Raw genomic sequence first — 17964 nt, 5'->3', positions numbered from 1 at the left:
TCAAACCAACTCCTTGAAGTTCTGTCTAATAAAAACTTTGTGTTAGTACTTTACTGTATTTATACTTGGGATATAGATTATCACCAATAAAAGCACCTCGGAGCTGTGCCCATGATGTAGCTACTCCTGTAGTATAATGCGCCACTTCTGCAGAGGTCGAAGGCCGGCTGGCCAGCCGATATGCTGTAGTATTAGTGTCCACATTCCAATATGAGAGTCTTTGTTTCGATAGGCTCTGGCCCAGCAACTTTTGTCATCAAAGTCTGGCATTATGTGGATTCATGGTGCTTTCAAGACAACTGAGAACTCTTTAAAAAAACAAGGTCGAATCATGACATCAGTGATCTTCAGGTCGAAGTTCCCGACTTGGAATTGGGTGGCTGTTTAAAACGTATTTTCCCAGTCAGAGCAAATTGTTTTGCGAGTTCACAGTGGGAAACAGTGTTTAACTTTACGATGAAGATCTGTGAAGTCATTTGGATTTTTACTAATTATCTTTTAGAGTCACCCTGTGAGAGACTTTGTTACATTAACAATGTACCTTGCTGCAGCAAAGGTACTTTGAAAAAGGAAAACATTTTATGCCCCCATATGTACTACTGAAGGTCACATTTGTCAGGGACATGAATCTACTCTTCAGAGTCTAATTTGAATTGTTGTAGCTCTTACTGCTAATGATAATGTATTTGTTACATCCTTGGTAGTTATTGCCATGTATTGGAGGACACTATTACATTACACAACAAGACTAAAGTAATTGCTAGGGTCAATTCATGTATGGAATTTGGCAGTTTATTCAATAAATTGACAGAATATGATTTGGAAGGTGAGAGGCCAGAATACACAGCGAGACATTAGCCTTCAGGAGGGTTTATGGGCAGAGGTGGAGATAGCAAAGCCTATATTAAAGAGCATCTTTGAGTGTAAGTCACGTGATTTCATAGAAAATGTGTGTTAAGTCCTGCCTCTCCCATCTCCTCATTGGTTTATAGAAGTGTCACGTTCTGAACTTAGTTCCTTTGTTATGTCTTTGTTTTAGTATGGTCAGGGCGTGAGTCGGGTGGGTTGTCTATGTTAGTTTTTCTATGATTTTCTATTTCTGTGTTTGGCCCGGTGTGGTCCTCAATCAGAGGCAGCTGTCAATCGTTGTCCCTAATTGAGAACCATATTTAGGTAGCCTGTTTTCAATTGTGTTTTGCGGGTGGTTATATTCTGTCTTTGTGTGTCTGCACCAGACAGAATTGTTTCGGTTGTTGCTTTGTATTTCAGTTTATTTTATTAAAAATCATGAACAATACCACGCTGCACCTTGGTCCTCACTGTCTTACACTGATGACAGCCGTTACAAGAAGCAGATACTCAGGTACCATCTCCACATTGTACCCACGTGCATGACTGAAAGATTAACCCCGTGTTAGTCACATGATTGCAAAGAAAAGGTATCTGCAGTTTGCGTCCCACTTCAGGCAGACTACAAGTTGCCCTTAGACACAGATCTAGGCTCAGTTTACGCAACACTAATAACTACCTAAAAACTACTTGGGGAGGAAACACAACAGATCTTAGGTCAGTTTCTACTGTGAGACTCCTTGTGTCCTTGCCATCATGTGACTTCTTATTAACTAAAAGACACTTTACTTTGCCCTGTTGTTGTAAGCCTTATGTTACACCCTTATCTTTAAGTAGAAAAAAATAAGTTCCCATTTCTGTCTTCATACAGAAGGTTACTCACCATCCATGTTCAGGCGACATCTTCTATATGAACACAGTTGCAACTTCATTAAAGCCGTTAAATGCAGTTTATAGCACACTGTGCTTTATTGCAGGTGACAGTTTTAGTATTCATCATTGCAGTCTCTACCAGAAAGTTGGTTGGCCCTCTTGATGTCACGTAAGTTGATAAATTGCTAGGTTTTCATTTATTCAAGCCCTTTTACAAAAAGTCCCACTGTACCTAACATCTTTACTAAACTTTAGACATACGAGTTACCACACCCAGTCTCAGGGATGGTTAACTCTGGAAATTCCATTGGTCTTTACTGAGTTTGTGAAAGAATCTCCCAAAGGTTCTTAAATGTGTTGTTTTGGTGCCTCTAGTGCAATTCAGAAATCTCTTTGAGGACCTTATTACTGATAGTTATTTTACTGTGTTTTTCTTTCTTTCTGTTTGTGTATATATATTATATTTTGATGTGTATAAAACATTTTAATGTAATAGTGAAATGATGAGACGCACTATTTTATTTTTAATCCTTCAAATCCAGTAAATGCTTGTGCTGAACTGTTAGACTGCCAGTGGCCATTGAAGGTGAGCATTTGCCCACTGAAGTCAGTTACGACGCAGAACTGCAGTCAGGTCAAGACCCTGGTGAGGATGACGAGCATGCAGATGAGCTTCATCAGACACTTTCATCAGCTGTCTGGGTGGTTGGTATCAGACGATCCCACAGGTGAAGAAGCTGGATGTGGAGGTCCTCGGCTGGCGTGGTTATACGTGGTCTGCGGTTATGAGGCCAGATGGATGTACTGATAAATTCGCTAAAACAACATGACGCTGCTTATGGTAGAGAAATTAACATTCAATTCTCTGGCAATAGCTCTGGACATTCCTGCAGTCAGCAATCAAATTGCACAAAACTTGAGACATTGATGGCATTATGTGACAAAGTAGAATAGCCTTTTATTGCACCCAGCACAAGGTGCACCTGTGTAATAATCATGCTGGATAATCAGCTTCTTGATATTCCACCCCTGTCAGGTGGAAGGATTATCTTGGCAAAGGAGAAATGCTCACTGGCAGGGGTGAAAACACATTAGAGAAATAAACAAGAAATAAGATTTTTGTGAGTATGGAACATTTCTGGGATCTTTGATTTCAGCTCATGAAACATGGGACCAATACTTTACATGTTGCGTTCATGTTTTTGTTAAGTTTACTCACCATCCATGTTCAGGTTCTGTAGAGTCACAGTATGTCAGGTCGCCAGCTTTTGGTTTTATGTTTTATTTATTTGCACACCTGTTATTTGAAATGCATTCCAGGTGACTACTTGGAAGCTGGTTGAGAGAATTCCAAGAGTGTGCAAAGCTGTCATCAAGGCAAATGGAGGCTATTTGAAGAATCTCAAATAGAAAATATTTTGATTTGTTCAACACTTTTGGTTACTAGATTTCATTGGTTTCATAGTTTGTCTTCACTATTATTCTACAATGAAGAAAGTTGTCAAAATAAAGAAAAAAACTTTGAATGAGTCGGTGTTCTAAAACTTTTGACTGGTAGTGTACATGACAATACAATTTGATTTGACTGGATTTTATTTGTTGTCACCAGTGGATCCAAGCGACCAGGACTGGCCCTCATTATCGGTTATATTTTGCACACACACACACACTTATTTACTGTACTTTTCAACAAATCTTTTTCAAATTGACATTCAATGCACCTTGAATAATACATATAAAATAAGTGGCAACAGGGAGTAGGTATACCACAGGCTCAGACTGGCAGCTGTAGTGTTGCCGGTCTAGAGAACGGTGGTTGGGTTGTGTGCGGAAAACGATAGAACACTCTGGAGGGACGCCGGCCCCCGAGTGCTCATTGCTAACTGGGATGCAAGTCGGTTCATTGGAGTCATTCAACAGTTAACCTATTTGCTTCAAAGCGGATATACTGTAACACCTTCGGGCATATTTATGAAATGTATTTCATAGCTCACCTTGCAACGCCATGATAGTGGGTTCGATTCCCGGACCATCCATATTTTTTTTAATTATGCAAGCATGACTAAGTTACTTTGGATGAAAGTGTTTGCTAAAGGACATACAGTGCATTCGGAAGGTATTCAGACCTCTTGACTTTTTTCACACTGTTACGTTACAGCCTTGTTCTAAAATGGATTAAATAGAGTTTTCCCCTCATCATTCACACAATTCCCCATAATGACAAGCAAAAACTGGTTTTTAGTAACGTTATATAAAAACTGATATCAAATATACATAAGTATTCAAACCCTCTACTCAGTACTTTGTTAAAGCACCATTTGGCAGTGATTACAGCCTCGAGTCTTCTTGGGTATGACGCTACAAGCTTGGCACACCTGTATTTAAGGGGTTTCTCCCATTCTTCTCTGCAGGTCCTCTGTCAGGTTGCATGGGGCTTCGTCGCTGGACAGCTATTTTCAGGTCTCTCCAGAGACTTTGATCGGGTTCATGTCCAGACTCTGCCTGGGCCACTCAAGGACATTCAAAGCCACTACTGCATTGTCTTGACTGTGTGCTTCGAGTCATTGTCCTGAGCGCTCTGGAGGAGGTTTTCATCAAGGATCTCGCTGTACTTTGCTCCGTTCATCTTTCCGACGATCCTGACTAGTCGCTCAGTACCTGCCGCTGAAAAATATTCCCACAGCATGATGCTGCCACCACCAGGCTTCACCGTAAAGAGGTTGCCAGGTTTCCTCCAGACATGACACTTGGCATTCAGGCCAAGGCCATCTTGGTTTCATCAGACCAGAGAATTTTGTTTTTCATGGTCTGAGGTGTCTTTAGGTGCCTTTTACTGAGGAGTGGTTTCCGTCTGGCCACTCTATCATAAAGGCCTGGTTGGTAGAGTGCCTTAGATGGTTGTCTCTCTGGAGAAATCTACAAAGAGGAACTCTGGAGCTCTGTCAGAGTGACCATCAGGTTCTTGGTCACCTCCATGATCAAGACCCTTCACCCCGATTGCTCAGTTTAGCTGGGCTGCCAGCTCTAAGAAGAGTCTTGGTGGTTCCAAACTTCTTCCATTTAAGAATAATGGAAGCCACTGTGTTCTTGGGGACCTTTCTATGCTTCAGAAATGTTTTGGTACGCTCCCCCAGTTCTGTGCCTTGACACAATCCTATCGAAGAGCTCTACGACCAATTCCTTCGACCTCATGGCTTGTTTTTTGCTCTGACATGCATTGCTCTGACATGCACTATGGTTCCTTATATACTGTAGACAGGTGTGTGCCTTCCCAAATCATAATCCAATCAATTGAATATACCACAGGTGGACTCCAATTAATTTGCAGAAACATCTCAATGATGAGCAATGGAAACAGGATGCACCTGAGCTAAATTTAGAGTCTCATAGCAAAGGGTCTGAATACTAATGTAAATTTGGTGTCTGTTTTTTACCCCTTTTTTACCCCTTTTTCTCCACAATTGTTTAGTAGCTACTATCTTGTCTCATGGCTACAACTCCCGTACAGGCTCGGGAGAGACGAAGGTTGAAAGTCATGCGTCCTCCGATACCCAACCAAGCCGCACTGCATCTTAACACAGCACACATTCAACCTGGAAGCCAGCCACACCAATGTGTCGGAGGAAACACTGTGCACCTGGCAGCCTTGGTTAGCGAGCACTGAGCCCGGACCGCCACAGGAGTCGCTGGTGCGCGATGAGACAAGGATTTCCCTACCGGCCAAACCCTCCCTAACCCAGACGACGCTAGGCCAATTGTGTGTCGCGGACCTGCCGGTCGCGGCCGGTTACGACAGAGCCTGGGCGCGAACCCAGAGTCTCTGGTGGCGCAGCTGGCGCTGCAGTACAGTGCCCTTAACCACTGCGCCACTGCAAAAATGACTAAAAACCAACTGTTTAATTTTGTCATTATGGGGTATTGTGTGAAGATTGACACAGAACATTTTTAATTTAATCATTTTTAAAATAAGTCTGTAACATAACAAATATGTGGATAAAGTCAAGGGGTCTGAATACCTTCACAATGCACAATATATTATATATTAGATGCTTGCTAATGACCTTTGCCCTGTGAGAGAGTTTGTTACATTAACAATGTCCCTTGCTGCAGCAAGAGTACTACTGAAGGTCCCTTAAAATGTTAAAATATTCTGGGAAGTAAATCTACTCTTCCGTGCCCAATTTTAATTGTCGTAGCTCTTACTTCTAATGATAATGTAAATGTTACATTCTTGGTGGTTGTTTGCATGTACTAGAGGACACTTTATTACGTTATACAACAAGGCAAAAGTCCTTGTTAGCCACAATTCACGCATGTAATTTGCTAGTTTATTCAATAAACTGACTAAGATTTGAAGTAGAGGGTGATGTTGCCAGGACACACAGCGAGGCATCAGCCTTCAGGAGGGTTTATGGGCAGAGGTGGAGATAGCAAAGCCTGTATCAAATATTAAAGAACATATCTGAAGATAGTAAACAATGTTACTGTTATGACTAACATTGTAACCCATCTCAATGACCGTCACGTGATTTCACAGAAAATGTGTCTTTGCATTTCAACTCTCTGGACCCTTAACTGACAACTTTGGACTCACTAAATAAAATATAAAAACAATTACTAATCTTGTCTACAAGTCGGCTCTTTATGCAGTAGCAATTGAGACTGGGAACGAGGTTAAGAAAGAATAAGCTGATGCATCCTTCTCTTTCAGTTTACTCAAGACCAATCCCTACCTAAAAAACATAACTGATCTTAGGTCAATTTCTACTGCAAGACTCCTTACATCCTTGCCACTTCTTGTAAACTAAAATACACTTCACCTTATCCTGTTGATGTAGGCTTCGGTTTACACCCTTATCTTTACAGGTAGAAAAATAAAGTTCCCATATCTGTCTTAGTTTGAGAAGGTTACTCACCAGCCATGTTCGGACTCTGTAGAGTCAGTCTATAAATCCACAGTTCTGTAATCCCTCAGCCAAGGAATGACCTAATGACCCACACCTGAAAGAGCTGCAAAACCTGGACCTGTACAAATCAGCTGGGCTTGACAATCTGGACCCTCTATACAGTGGGGCAAAAAAGTATTTAGTCAGCCACCAATGTGCAAGTTCTTCCACTTAAAATGAGAGAGGCCTGTACAATTTTGTTTCTGGTGTCCTTTGACAGCTCTTTGGTCTTGGCCACAGTGGAGTTTGGAGTGTGACTGTTTGAGGTTGTGGACAGGTGTCTTTTATACTGATAAAAAGTTCAAACAGGTGCCATTAATACAGGTAACGAGTGGAGGACAGAGGAGTGTCTTAAAGAAGAAGTTACAGGTCTGTGAGAGCCAGAAATCTTGCTTGTTTGTAGGTGACCAAATTCTTATTTTCCACCATAATTTGCAAATAAATTCATTAAAAATCATACAATGTGATTGTTCTGGATTTTTTTTCTCATTTTGTCTGTCATAGTTGAAGTGTACCTATGATGAAAATTACAGGTCTCTCATCTTTTTAAGTGGGAGAACTTGCACAATTGGTGGCTGACTAAATACTTTTTTGCCCCACTGTATAAGTACCTAGGTGTCTGACTAGACTGTAAACTCTCCTTCCAGACTCATATCAAACATCTCCTATCCAAAATTAAATCTAGATTCGGCTTTCTATTCCACAACAAAGCCTCCTTCACTCACGCTGCCAAACTTACCCGAGTAAAACTGACTATCCTACCGATCCTCGACTTTGGCGATGTCATCCAATTTGTAAGTCGCTCTGGATAAGAGCGTCTGCTAAATGACTTAAATGTAATGTAATGTAATCTACAAAATGGCTTCCAATACTCTACTCAGCAAACTGGATGCAGTTTATCACAGTGCCATCCGCTTTGTTACTAAAGCACCTTATACCACCCACCACTGCGACCTGTATGCTCTAGTCGGTTGGTACTCGCTACATATTCGTCGCCAGACCCACTGGCTCCAGGTCATCTACAAGTCCATGCTAGGTAAAGCTCTGTCTTATCTCAGTTCACTGGTCACGATGGCAACACCCACCCGTAGCACGCGCTCCAGCAGGTGTATCTCACTGATCATCCCTAAAGCCAACACCTCATTTGTCCACCTTTCCTTCCAGTTCTCTGCTGCCTGTGACTGGAACGAATTGCAAAAATCGCTGAAGTTGGAGACTTTTATCTCCCTCACCAACTTTAAACATCTGCTATCTGAGCAGCTAACCGATCGCTGCAGCTGTACATAGTCCATCGGTAAATAGCTCACCCAATTTACCTACCTCATCCCCGTACTGTTATTTATTTACTTTTCTGCTCTTTTGCACAGCAGTATCTCTACCTGCACATGACCATCTGATCATGTATCACTCCAGTGTTAATCTGCTAAAATTGTAATTATTCGCCTACCTCATGCCTTTTGCACACGATGTATATAGACTCCTTTTTTATTTGTTTCTACTGTGTTATTGACTTGTTTATTGTTTACTCCATGTGTAACTCTGTGTTGCTATCTGTTCACACTGCTATGCTTTATCTTGGCCAGGTCGCTGTTGTAAATGATAACTTGTTCTCAACTAGCCTACCTGGTTAAATAAAGGTGAAATAAAAATAAAATAAAATAAAACCTGGGTCGTGTTCACTATACAACCAATAAAATACAGGCTCGCAAGTTGAAATCTGTTAATTTATTACTTCACAAAGAGAAGCACCCCAAAAACATCAGTGAAATCACTTAAAGAGATTCTCCGGTACTTGTGTATACTTGTTAGCCAGTAGTTCTGAAAGTAATGCTCACTAGCCAAAAGTGGTCCCCGGAAATTGCGTACTACGTCACATATGTGCAGATATGTGCACCACATCTTTGCTTGCTCTCTCTCTCGCTCTGCTGTTTGTGCATCTTGCTAACTGTCACTCAAATGGCGAGGGGCTAAAAGCTCATTGGCTGAACCTCGTTGCTAGGGGGCTTTCCCGTGTGGGTGAAATAGTATGGAAAATGGCGCCACACAGCTTCCAGAAAACAGTCGCTTTCAAACTCTGGATTTTGTGGCTAATTGAGGCAAGACAGTAATTATGCATGTATGAACCACACATTAACACATCCAACCCAAAGCGGGCGGTTGGAAAAAAATACTTATTTGTCATCAAAGTTCCGGAGCATGTCTTTAAATATGACATTTTCTATTCAAAGCCTATTTATAATACATTGTTCTGGATCCTCTTACATTCTCTTCACCACATTGGCCCGCATAATATGATCTTATTATTACAAATGTTATAAGATCAGTTATAATAATGGATGTTCTCACACACAGCGGTGGAAATATGGGAAAGTTGCTGTATTCATAAAGCATCTCAGAGTAGCAGTACTGATCTAGGATCAGGTCACCTCCCCCTGTCCATGTTATCTAATTCATTATGATCTAAAAGGCTAAACAGATCCTAGATCACCACTCCTACTCTCATAGTTGGAGAGCAACTGTGATGTGGATGAACCAAATGTTATTTTTCGGGATGCGCAAATCAAATAAATAGCAAAGCAACTCTCAAGTCTTAAAAAGATGAGAGAACATCCAACGAGCATACGGAGCAAAACTATGGCTTTACATTCTCATAGTGCATTTCAGGCTTCTATAGGTACTACGCATACCCGAGTGCCAGTCTGTTCGTGCGATCATGTCAACTTCTTTTCACTTATTGTCATGCCATGTTTGGCTTGACAATGAGCAATGGAGTTGGCAAGAGCACAAACAGATCTGGGACCAGGCTAGCACAAAAAAAGACTTGCTTCCCAGGCACTTACAATAAAGCACACACATTTCATTTATGAATAATTCAATTCATTATTACATGACAGTTATCTTTTAGATTCAAGCGCTACTACATACACACTGTCTCTATCCCAAATGACACCCCATATCCTATATAGTGTATATAGTGCATTACTTTTGACCATAGCCACCATAGGGCTCTGGTCAAAAGTCGTGCACAATATAAGGAATAGGATGCCATTTGGGATGTTCTGTACCCTAAATAAATAGCCTAGCAGCCACAATGTACCTGCTAAATGCAGCCCTGCTGCAATGAGGTGGTTCTACTGTCGTTGTCATGGGGACAGTGATATCAGGGTTCAGGTGCATCCATCTTACTTCATACAGTACTGCTAGCTAGTAATACAGTTTGTTATATTTGACCTCATACAGTACTGTTAACTGTAAATACTGTTTTATTTGACCTCATGCAGTATTGTTAACTGTAAATAATGTGTTGTTTTTAAACACTGAACACGGTTGGTTGGTCAGATTCAACCAGCTTTTGGAGTTGATTTGAGCAACACACCTGTCTGTGATTTTCTCTCATACGGTACTGTTAACTGTAAATACTGTTTAAAATGTCAAGATGGTTGGTTGGTTCTCCAGATTGAATCAGGTTTCGACAAGTACTCTTTCCCACGTTTATACAAATAAATACTCTTCTGTAAAACTAATCTACAACTCTCCGTAAAAGCTCACGTGCAATAGCTGACCTTAAAGGTTTCGGTGACAGGTACTGATTTGGCATTTCTATATAACTATACAGACATTTCACGTTCCAATTTCATGATATGCAACAAGTTCAATAACATGATTCTCTAAAAACAAAGTTCCATCAATATTCTTACAAACTAGGCTGTGCCTGCACAACACCTCACACACCGTACCACTGTCCTGAATTTAGCTATGATTGGCAGAAATGACAACGGCTAATGATGTCATCTCAAAACCTAGGTTGTGTCCCACATGGCACCCAATTTCCTATGTAGTATACTGCCTTTGAACAGGGCCCATATATGGTTCTGGTCAAAAGTAGTGCACTATATAGGAAATAGGGTGCCATCTGGGACTCAGCCCACATTTCGGGTGGACACATTGTGATGCACGGAGACATTTCAAATACTAACTCTGGGATGAACACAGGGACATAGCGGTAGTGACCCAGGGTGTGTCCAAACTTTTACCCTATGGGCCCTGGTTAAATGTAGTGCACTATATAGGGTGCCATTTCAGACACAGCCGCAGACTTGACCAAGTGGGCATAGCACTTAGTGGACTTACAATGACAGGTCTGACATGGACATAAAGAGGACACAGGGAAAGATTTCAGGTGGACATAATGACAGGTCTGACATGGACATAAAGGGGACACAGGGAAAGATTGCAAGTGCAGATTGATAGTCAAAATGATATGGATGTGCAGGCCCCATGGGCTGGTGGTCTAGGCACATGGATTTGGAAACTGAGGTTCCCTTTCTCCACCATTCCCACTTTGTCTCCTCCTAATCTGTATTCTCCGCTGGATGTACAGACAAAATAAAGACAAGTATAGATACAGGGAGGGAACCGGGAAAGAACAACAAACACTGTCTGATAAAATATTACTACCAGACTGGCTGCTAGGCCTAAATGAATGAAGTGACTGTGGTGTGGTTGGGTGGGGGCGGTAGTTCAACGTTACACCAGCCAATCTGATGGCGAAAGAGATTCCGTTCCTGTCTACTACAGAATACTGAGAGCTGTGCTTCCGGTTGGTTGAAGGGTGACCTGAAATGGTACTAATAACCTTCATGTAATTTTTGGTCATCGGAAATATTATTGCTTAGTTATTGAATTGCCGAACCTCGATTGCCATTGAGATTTCCATGGTTTTAATTCAAATAAATATGAGTTAAATGTATATTTTAGGATTTCTTTGGCATGTCATACCTAAAACAGTCATGAGTATATTGAGTGTGTATTTTGATGTCAAATTAAAAACGGATTAATGGACTCAAGTCCAAACTCCAGTGCACAACATTGTCATCACTGTCCTTGTTGAAAATGACAACCATCAATGTCATCATCATGACGATGGTCTATAATGATATTTTACAATTAACGACGATGATATTTGACTGTTAGTTCGGTCAAGATTCTTAGGCCTAATTGCTGAGATGTCCATTCGTATGGTTTTTGGTATGGCCATTTTCTGATTGCCTTAAGGTTTCTCTCTCTCTTTCTGATTGGTTAGCGGCCTCCCTCTCACGCTTCTCCACCTTCTCTCGCATCAGGTTCCTACGGTGATAGATCAGGTATCCAGGCAACAGGAATCCAGCCAATGAGGCAATGAGCAGGCTCAGGTTGATCTGTTGATTAGAGGATAGAGTTAGTCAGAGAAAGAACGTGTTTGAGACATACTTTTCTAATAAATCTTATTGCCTCAATTTTCTATTTCTGTCCATTCACATGAATCGGTTGTAATTAATTTGCCTTATAATCTCAGTAGTATGTATGTGACGTGTGTGTGTGTGTGTGTGTGTGTATGCTCTCCGTGCGTGTTTGTGTGTTTGTGTGTGTGTGTGTGTGGCCTCACCCAGTAGGGGTCTCCTCCCAGGTGTCCCACCATGATGACGAAGAGAGGCTGCTGGAGGAGAGCGAACAGCGCGCTGATCATCGACTGCATCCCCGTCAATGTCCCAAAGTGATTGGACGGATATCTGGATAGGGGCGGGATGTAATGGTTACCTCTCCAATCAAAACTGACTGTACCATACTTAACCGAAACAGACACCTTACCTGTAACATCCAATGTTTTGTTCAGAAAATGCATATTTTAAAGTTTAAAGTCCCTGTGCCTATTGATATGTAACAGTGTTTTCCAAATTGTGTAACAAACCATTCTCAAAACTCTGACACACACACCTGCGAATCTAACTGAGACGATCATAGCGTGGGTGTAATATGCTGGAAAGCAAAAGTCCAACAAAGTGCTTTGTTGACGTTGTAATGTACTTACACAGCAGCATAGAGTCCTCCAGCACAGGAGTGGACGAAACCTCTGACCATGGTGTGGACGATGAAAGAAATTATCTGGGAGGGAGGAAAAGAGAGAAAAAGGAGAGAGAAAGAGAAAGTGGGGTAGTAGGAAAATAAAAGGATAGGGGGGTGGAGAGGAAGAGAAATAGTTGATTTTATTTGAATTTAAAAAACACAATACAACCACACGTGGATACGGCTGCATTTCAAAATCATCAAGGATAACACAAACAAGTTCCATTGTGTTCCTCTTGAAAATACATGAAAACTAAATATATATATACCCCCAAAAAATACATAATCTCATCAATCGAGAGAAGACAGTAAAAGGAATCAAATAGACCAATAACATTCATTTATACTATTATACTTTCTCTGAGCCTGTTCTGTTTTAAAGCATTAACATTTTCTTAAGGTTTGGCCTTAACTCCAAAGTGCAGGGATGGGTTTTATTTGGTTACAGCAAACCAAAGAAAGATAGATTGTTTTTAAGAACCTGTAGCAGTATTCATTCCGTCAACAGAAATAGTGACTAAAATAAATCACCTATATTTCAGTGAAACTATAACTGACCAAATAGACCCAGAAAAAAACTATAAGTTTATAAAAGGCTAATTGATCATTAGAAAACCTTTTTGCAATTATGTTAGCACAGCTGAAAACTTGTCCTGATTAAAGTAGCAATACAACTGGCCTTCTTTAGACTAGTTTAGTATCTGGAGCATCAGCATTTGTGGGTACCCGCAAACACCAGTCTCAGCGTCAACAGTGAAGAGGCGACTCCGGGATGCTGGCCATCCAGACAGAATTGCAAAGAAAAAGCCATATCTCAGACTGGCAAATAAAAAGACAAGATTAAGATGGGCAGAAAAACAGATACTGGACAGAGGAACTCTGCCTAGACTAGCCAGCATCGTGGAGTTGCCTCTTCACTGTTGATGTTGAGACGGGTACTATTTAATGAAGCTGCCACTTGAGTACTTGTGAGGCATCTGACGCTCGTCGGATGTGGCAAGGCTTGCAAACTTTACAGACTACAAAGGAAAGCACAGCCGAGAGCTGCCCAGTGACACAAGCCTGCCAGTTGAGCTAAATTACTTCTATGTTCGCTTCGAGGCAAGTAACACTGAAACATGCATGACAGCATCAGCTGTTCCGGACGACTGTGTGATCACGCTCTCCACAGCCGATCTGAGTAAGACCTTTACACAGGTCAACATTCACAAGGCCGCAGGGCCAGGCGGATTAGCAGGACGTGTACTCCGAGCATGCGCTGACCAACTGGCAAGTGTCTTCACTGACATTTTCAACCTTCCTGTCTGATTCTGTAATACCAACATGTTTGAAGCAGACCATCATAGTCCCTGTGCCCAAGAACACTAAGGTAACCTGCCTAAATGACTACCGACCCCTAGCACTCACGTCTGTAGGCATGAAGTGCTTTGAAAGGCCAGTCATGGGTCATATGGGTCATATCAACACCATATCAACACCATTATCCAAGAAACACTAGACCCACTCCAATTTCCATACCGCCCTAACAGATCCACAGATGATGCAATCTCTATTGCCCTCCACACTACCCTTTCCCACCTGGACAAAAGGATCCCCTATGTGAGAATGCTATTTATTAACTACAGCTCAGTGTTCAACACCATAGTTCCCTCAAAGTTCATCACTAAGCTAAGGACCTTGGGACTAAACCCCTCCCTCTGTAACTGGATCCTGGACTTCCTGACGGGTTTCTCCCAGGTGGTAAGGGTAGGTAACAACAAATCTGCCATGCTGATCCTCAACACAGGGGTCCCTCAGGGGTGTGTGCTCAGTCCCCTCCTGTACTAGTTCACTCATGACTGCGAGGCTAGGCACAACTCCAACACCATCATTAAGTTGTGCTGATGACACAACAGTGGTAGGCCTGATCACAGACGAGACAGCCTATAATCAAATCAAATTCTATTTGTCACATACACATGGTTAGCAGATGTTAATGCGAGTGTAGCGAAATGCTTGTGCTTCTAGTTCCGACAATGCAGTAATAACCAACGAGTAATCTAACCTAACAGTTTCACAACAACTACCTTATACACACAAGTGTAAAGGGATGAAGAATATGTACATAAAGATACATGAATGAATGATGGTACAGAACGGCATAGGCAAGATGCAGTAGATGCTATCGAGTACAGTATATACATGAGATGAGTAATGTAGGGTATGTAAACATATAAAAGTGTCATTGTTTAAAGTGGCTAGTGATACATGTATTACATAAAGATGGCAAGATGCAGTAGATGGTATAGAGTACAGTATATACATATGAGATGAGTAATGTAGGGTATGTAAACATTATATTAAGTGTTTAAAGTGGCTAGTGATACAGGTCAGAGACCTGGCCATGTGGGGCCAGGACAACAACCTCTCCCTCAACTTGATCAAGACAAAGGAGTTGATTGTGGATTACAGGAAAAGGAGGACCGAGCATGTCCGCATGCTCATTGACAGGGCTGTAGTGGAGCAAGTTGAGAACTTTAAGTTCCTTGGTGTCCACATCACCAACAAACTAACATGGTCCAAGCACACCAAGACAGTCGTGAAGAGGGCACAACAAAACCTATTCCCCCTTAGGAGACTGAAAAGATTTGGCATGGGTCCTCAGATCCTCAAAAGCTTCTACAGCTGCACCATCGAGAGCATCACTGCCGGGCCTTTCGACCGCAAGCCATGCAGGACCTCTATACCAGGCGGTGTCAGAGGAAGGCCCTAGTCATAGATTGTTCTCTCTGCTACCGCACGGCAAGCGATACCGGGGCGCCAGGTCTAGGTGCAAGAGGCTTCTAAACAGCTTCTACCCCCAAGCCATGAAACTCCTCAACATCTAATCAAATGGCTACCCAGACTATTTGCACCTCAATTCTGACTCAAAGTTTAGTGACTCGACTACATCACTGGATACTGAAGTATCAAAAGTAAATGTAATTCCTAAAATGTACTTAAATATCAAAAAGTTAAAGTATGAATAATTTCAAATTCCTTATATACGCAAACAAGACCAACAGCGCCTCTTCAACCTCAGGAGGCTGAAGAAATTTGGCTTGTCATTTAAAACACTCACAAACTTTTACAGATGCACATTCGAGAGCATCCTGTCGGGCTGTATCACCACCTGGTACGGCAATTTCACTACCCTCAACCGCAAGGCTCTCAAGAGGGTAGTGCGGTCTGCACAATGCATCACCGGCACAAACTACCTGCCCTCCAGGACACCTACAGCACCCGATGTCACAGGAAGGCCAAAAAGATCATCAAGGATAACAACTACCTGAGCCACTGCCTGTTCATCCCACTATCATTGTAACGGTCTTCTTCCTCCTCTGATGAGGAGCAGTAGGAAGGATCGGAGGACCAAAGCGCAGCGTGGTAAGTGTTCAAGATACTTTTAATAGAACACAGAAAAATACTAAATAACAACATGAAATAACAAAAACCGAAACAGTTCCGTGTGGAACAAACAGACAGAAAATAATCACCCACAAATCAAGTGTGAAAACAGGCTGCCTAAGTATGGTTCCCAATCTGGGATAACGATTGACAGCTGCCTCTGATTGAGAACCATACCAGGCCAAACACAGAAATACCAACTCATAGAAAAATAAACATAGACAACCCACCCAACTCACGCCCTGACCATACTAAAACAAAGACATAACAAAAATAACTAAGGTGAGAACGCGACAATCATCCAGAAGGCGAGGTCAGTACAGGTGCATCAAAGCTGGGACCGAGAGACTGAAAAACAGCTTCTATCTCAAGGCCATCAGACTGTTAAACAGCCATCACTAACATAGAGAGGCTGCTGCCAACATACAGACTCAAATCTCTGGCCACTTAAATAAATGAACTTAATAAAGGTATCACTAGTCACTTTAAATAATGCCACTTTAATAATGTTTACATATCCTACATTACTCATCTCATATGGATATACTGTATTCTATACCATCTTGCCTATGCCGCGCGCCATCGCTCATCCATATATATATATATATATATGTACATATTATATTCATCTCTTTACATTTGTGTGTTATATGGTAGTTGTTGTGAACTTGTTAGATTACTTGTTAGATATTACTCCATAGTTGGAACTAGAAACACAAGCATTTCGCTACACTCGCATTAACATCTGCTAACCATGTGTATGTGACCAATCGAATTTGATTTGCTGTCTCTTTTATAACTAATGATTAATAATAGTTAAAGCTCAGAAACCAAACCTATCAATAGGACAAGGCTATGTATGTGTGTGCACATGGAAGTAAGTGACTTATGTTGACTATAGGTTTAATGAGGCGATACAAATGTGATAAGGGCATTTAGTTGACTAAAATGAAAGGGCATTTAGTTGACTAAAATGAAAGGGCATTTAGTTGACTAAAATGAAAGGGCATTTAGTTGACTAAAATCAAAGGGCATTTAGTTGACTAAAATGACGCACCGTTTTCAGCATTTTGACTACAACTAGACTAAATCACTATTCAACTGACAAGTGTGATTAAGACTCAAATATATTCTTGTAAAAATGCTAAAAATGAACACTGACATGTAGCCAGGGTTCTTGTCACAAGGCGAGTTATCAGCATTTTATGTTTATTTACCTGTATAGGGGTCGGTAGGGAGGCATGGTCATGTGACTGCGTTCCTACCTGTATTGGGCCACGTTCAGTAGGGAAATGTTGCGCAACGTTGCAGATCAAAATATCACAAATAGAGCTGACGTGATTCCTTTTTTTAACATTTCAGAGAGAGGCTAGTTTGTCTATGTAATATATTCCTATCGTAACGTTCCACAACGCTGTGTCCTGCTGAGCGCACCCCAGGTGAGGTGTGTGAGGTAGGGGTAGGGTCATGTGGCTGTCTTCTTACCTGTACAGGCAGGTTGTCTAGCATCTGGATGACTCCGAAGATGACCAGTAGAACGTTGGTGATGATGAAAGCGCGGATGGCATTGGTCAGTTTCTGGATCTTCCTGTCTCTCTTCGGGGGTTCAAGTTGGCTGGAGAGAAGAGGTCAGGGATAAATTAAATAAAGAAGCATCAGGAAAATACCAAAGGGTTGTGTTTGTTAGGGGAACGCTACAGAAAACATTTTTAAAAAATGTTTGCAATGGATTTTTTATTTTTTTTACTCCGTTTTCTATAGTTAATGTCTAATGAACACAACCCTGCTCTCTCTCAGCATGTCATGCTTGGTCTCCTCTGAATTATTTCTCCCTTAAAGAAAGCTGAGTGACCAATATTTGTGAAACGCTGTCCATCTCTCCATAGGGATGAACAGCTTATGTCGCCATCTAGTGGTGATCTTGTATTAATACATCCCAGGCACCAATAGACACATACAAGGACATGCAGTTTACTAGGGGGAGCAG

At 41.5% G+C, this 17964-nt stretch overlaps 1 protein-coding gene and 1 long non-coding RNA gene across 3 annotated transcripts in view; one reads left to right on the top strand and one right to left on the bottom strand.

The window, feature by feature from the left end:
- Positions 1–1236: 1236 nt before the first annotated feature.
- Positions 1237–2389, top strand: LOC124012683. The gene is made up of 3 exons (XR_006834755.1): positions 1237–1363; positions 1827–1891; positions 2265–2389. It is a non-coding gene; the product is annotated as an uncharacterized LOC124012683 (long non-coding RNA).
- A 5985-nt stretch (positions 2390–8374) lies between these two features.
- Positions 8375–17964, bottom strand: part of LOC124012810 (large neutral amino acids transporter small subunit 3-like) — a 46903-nt gene continuing 37313 nt past the window's right edge. For both annotated transcript variants that reach the window (XM_046326783.1, XM_046326782.1), the window contains 4 exons: positions 17463–17592; positions 12517–12590; positions 12094–12217; positions 8375–11866 (listed from right to left, as the gene is read on the bottom strand). In XM_046326783.1, coding sequence (XP_046182739.1) covers positions 11663–11866; positions 12094–12217; positions 12517–12590; positions 17463–17592 — 532 coding nt within the window. In that variant the 3' untranslated portion in view covers positions 8375–11662. The remainder of the gene's footprint in view (positions 11867–12093; positions 12218–12516; positions 12591–17462; positions 17593–17964) is intronic.

Source organism: Oncorhynchus gorbuscha, linkage group LG24 (genome assembly GCF_021184085.1).
Source record: "Oncorhynchus gorbuscha isolate QuinsamMale2020 ecotype Even-year linkage group LG24, OgorEven_v1.0, whole genome shotgun sequence".
In the NCBI taxonomy this organism is placed as follows: Eukaryota; Metazoa; Chordata; class Actinopteri; order Salmoniformes; family Salmonidae; genus Oncorhynchus; species Oncorhynchus gorbuscha.
This window is presented reverse-complemented; position numbering and strand designations above follow the sequence as displayed.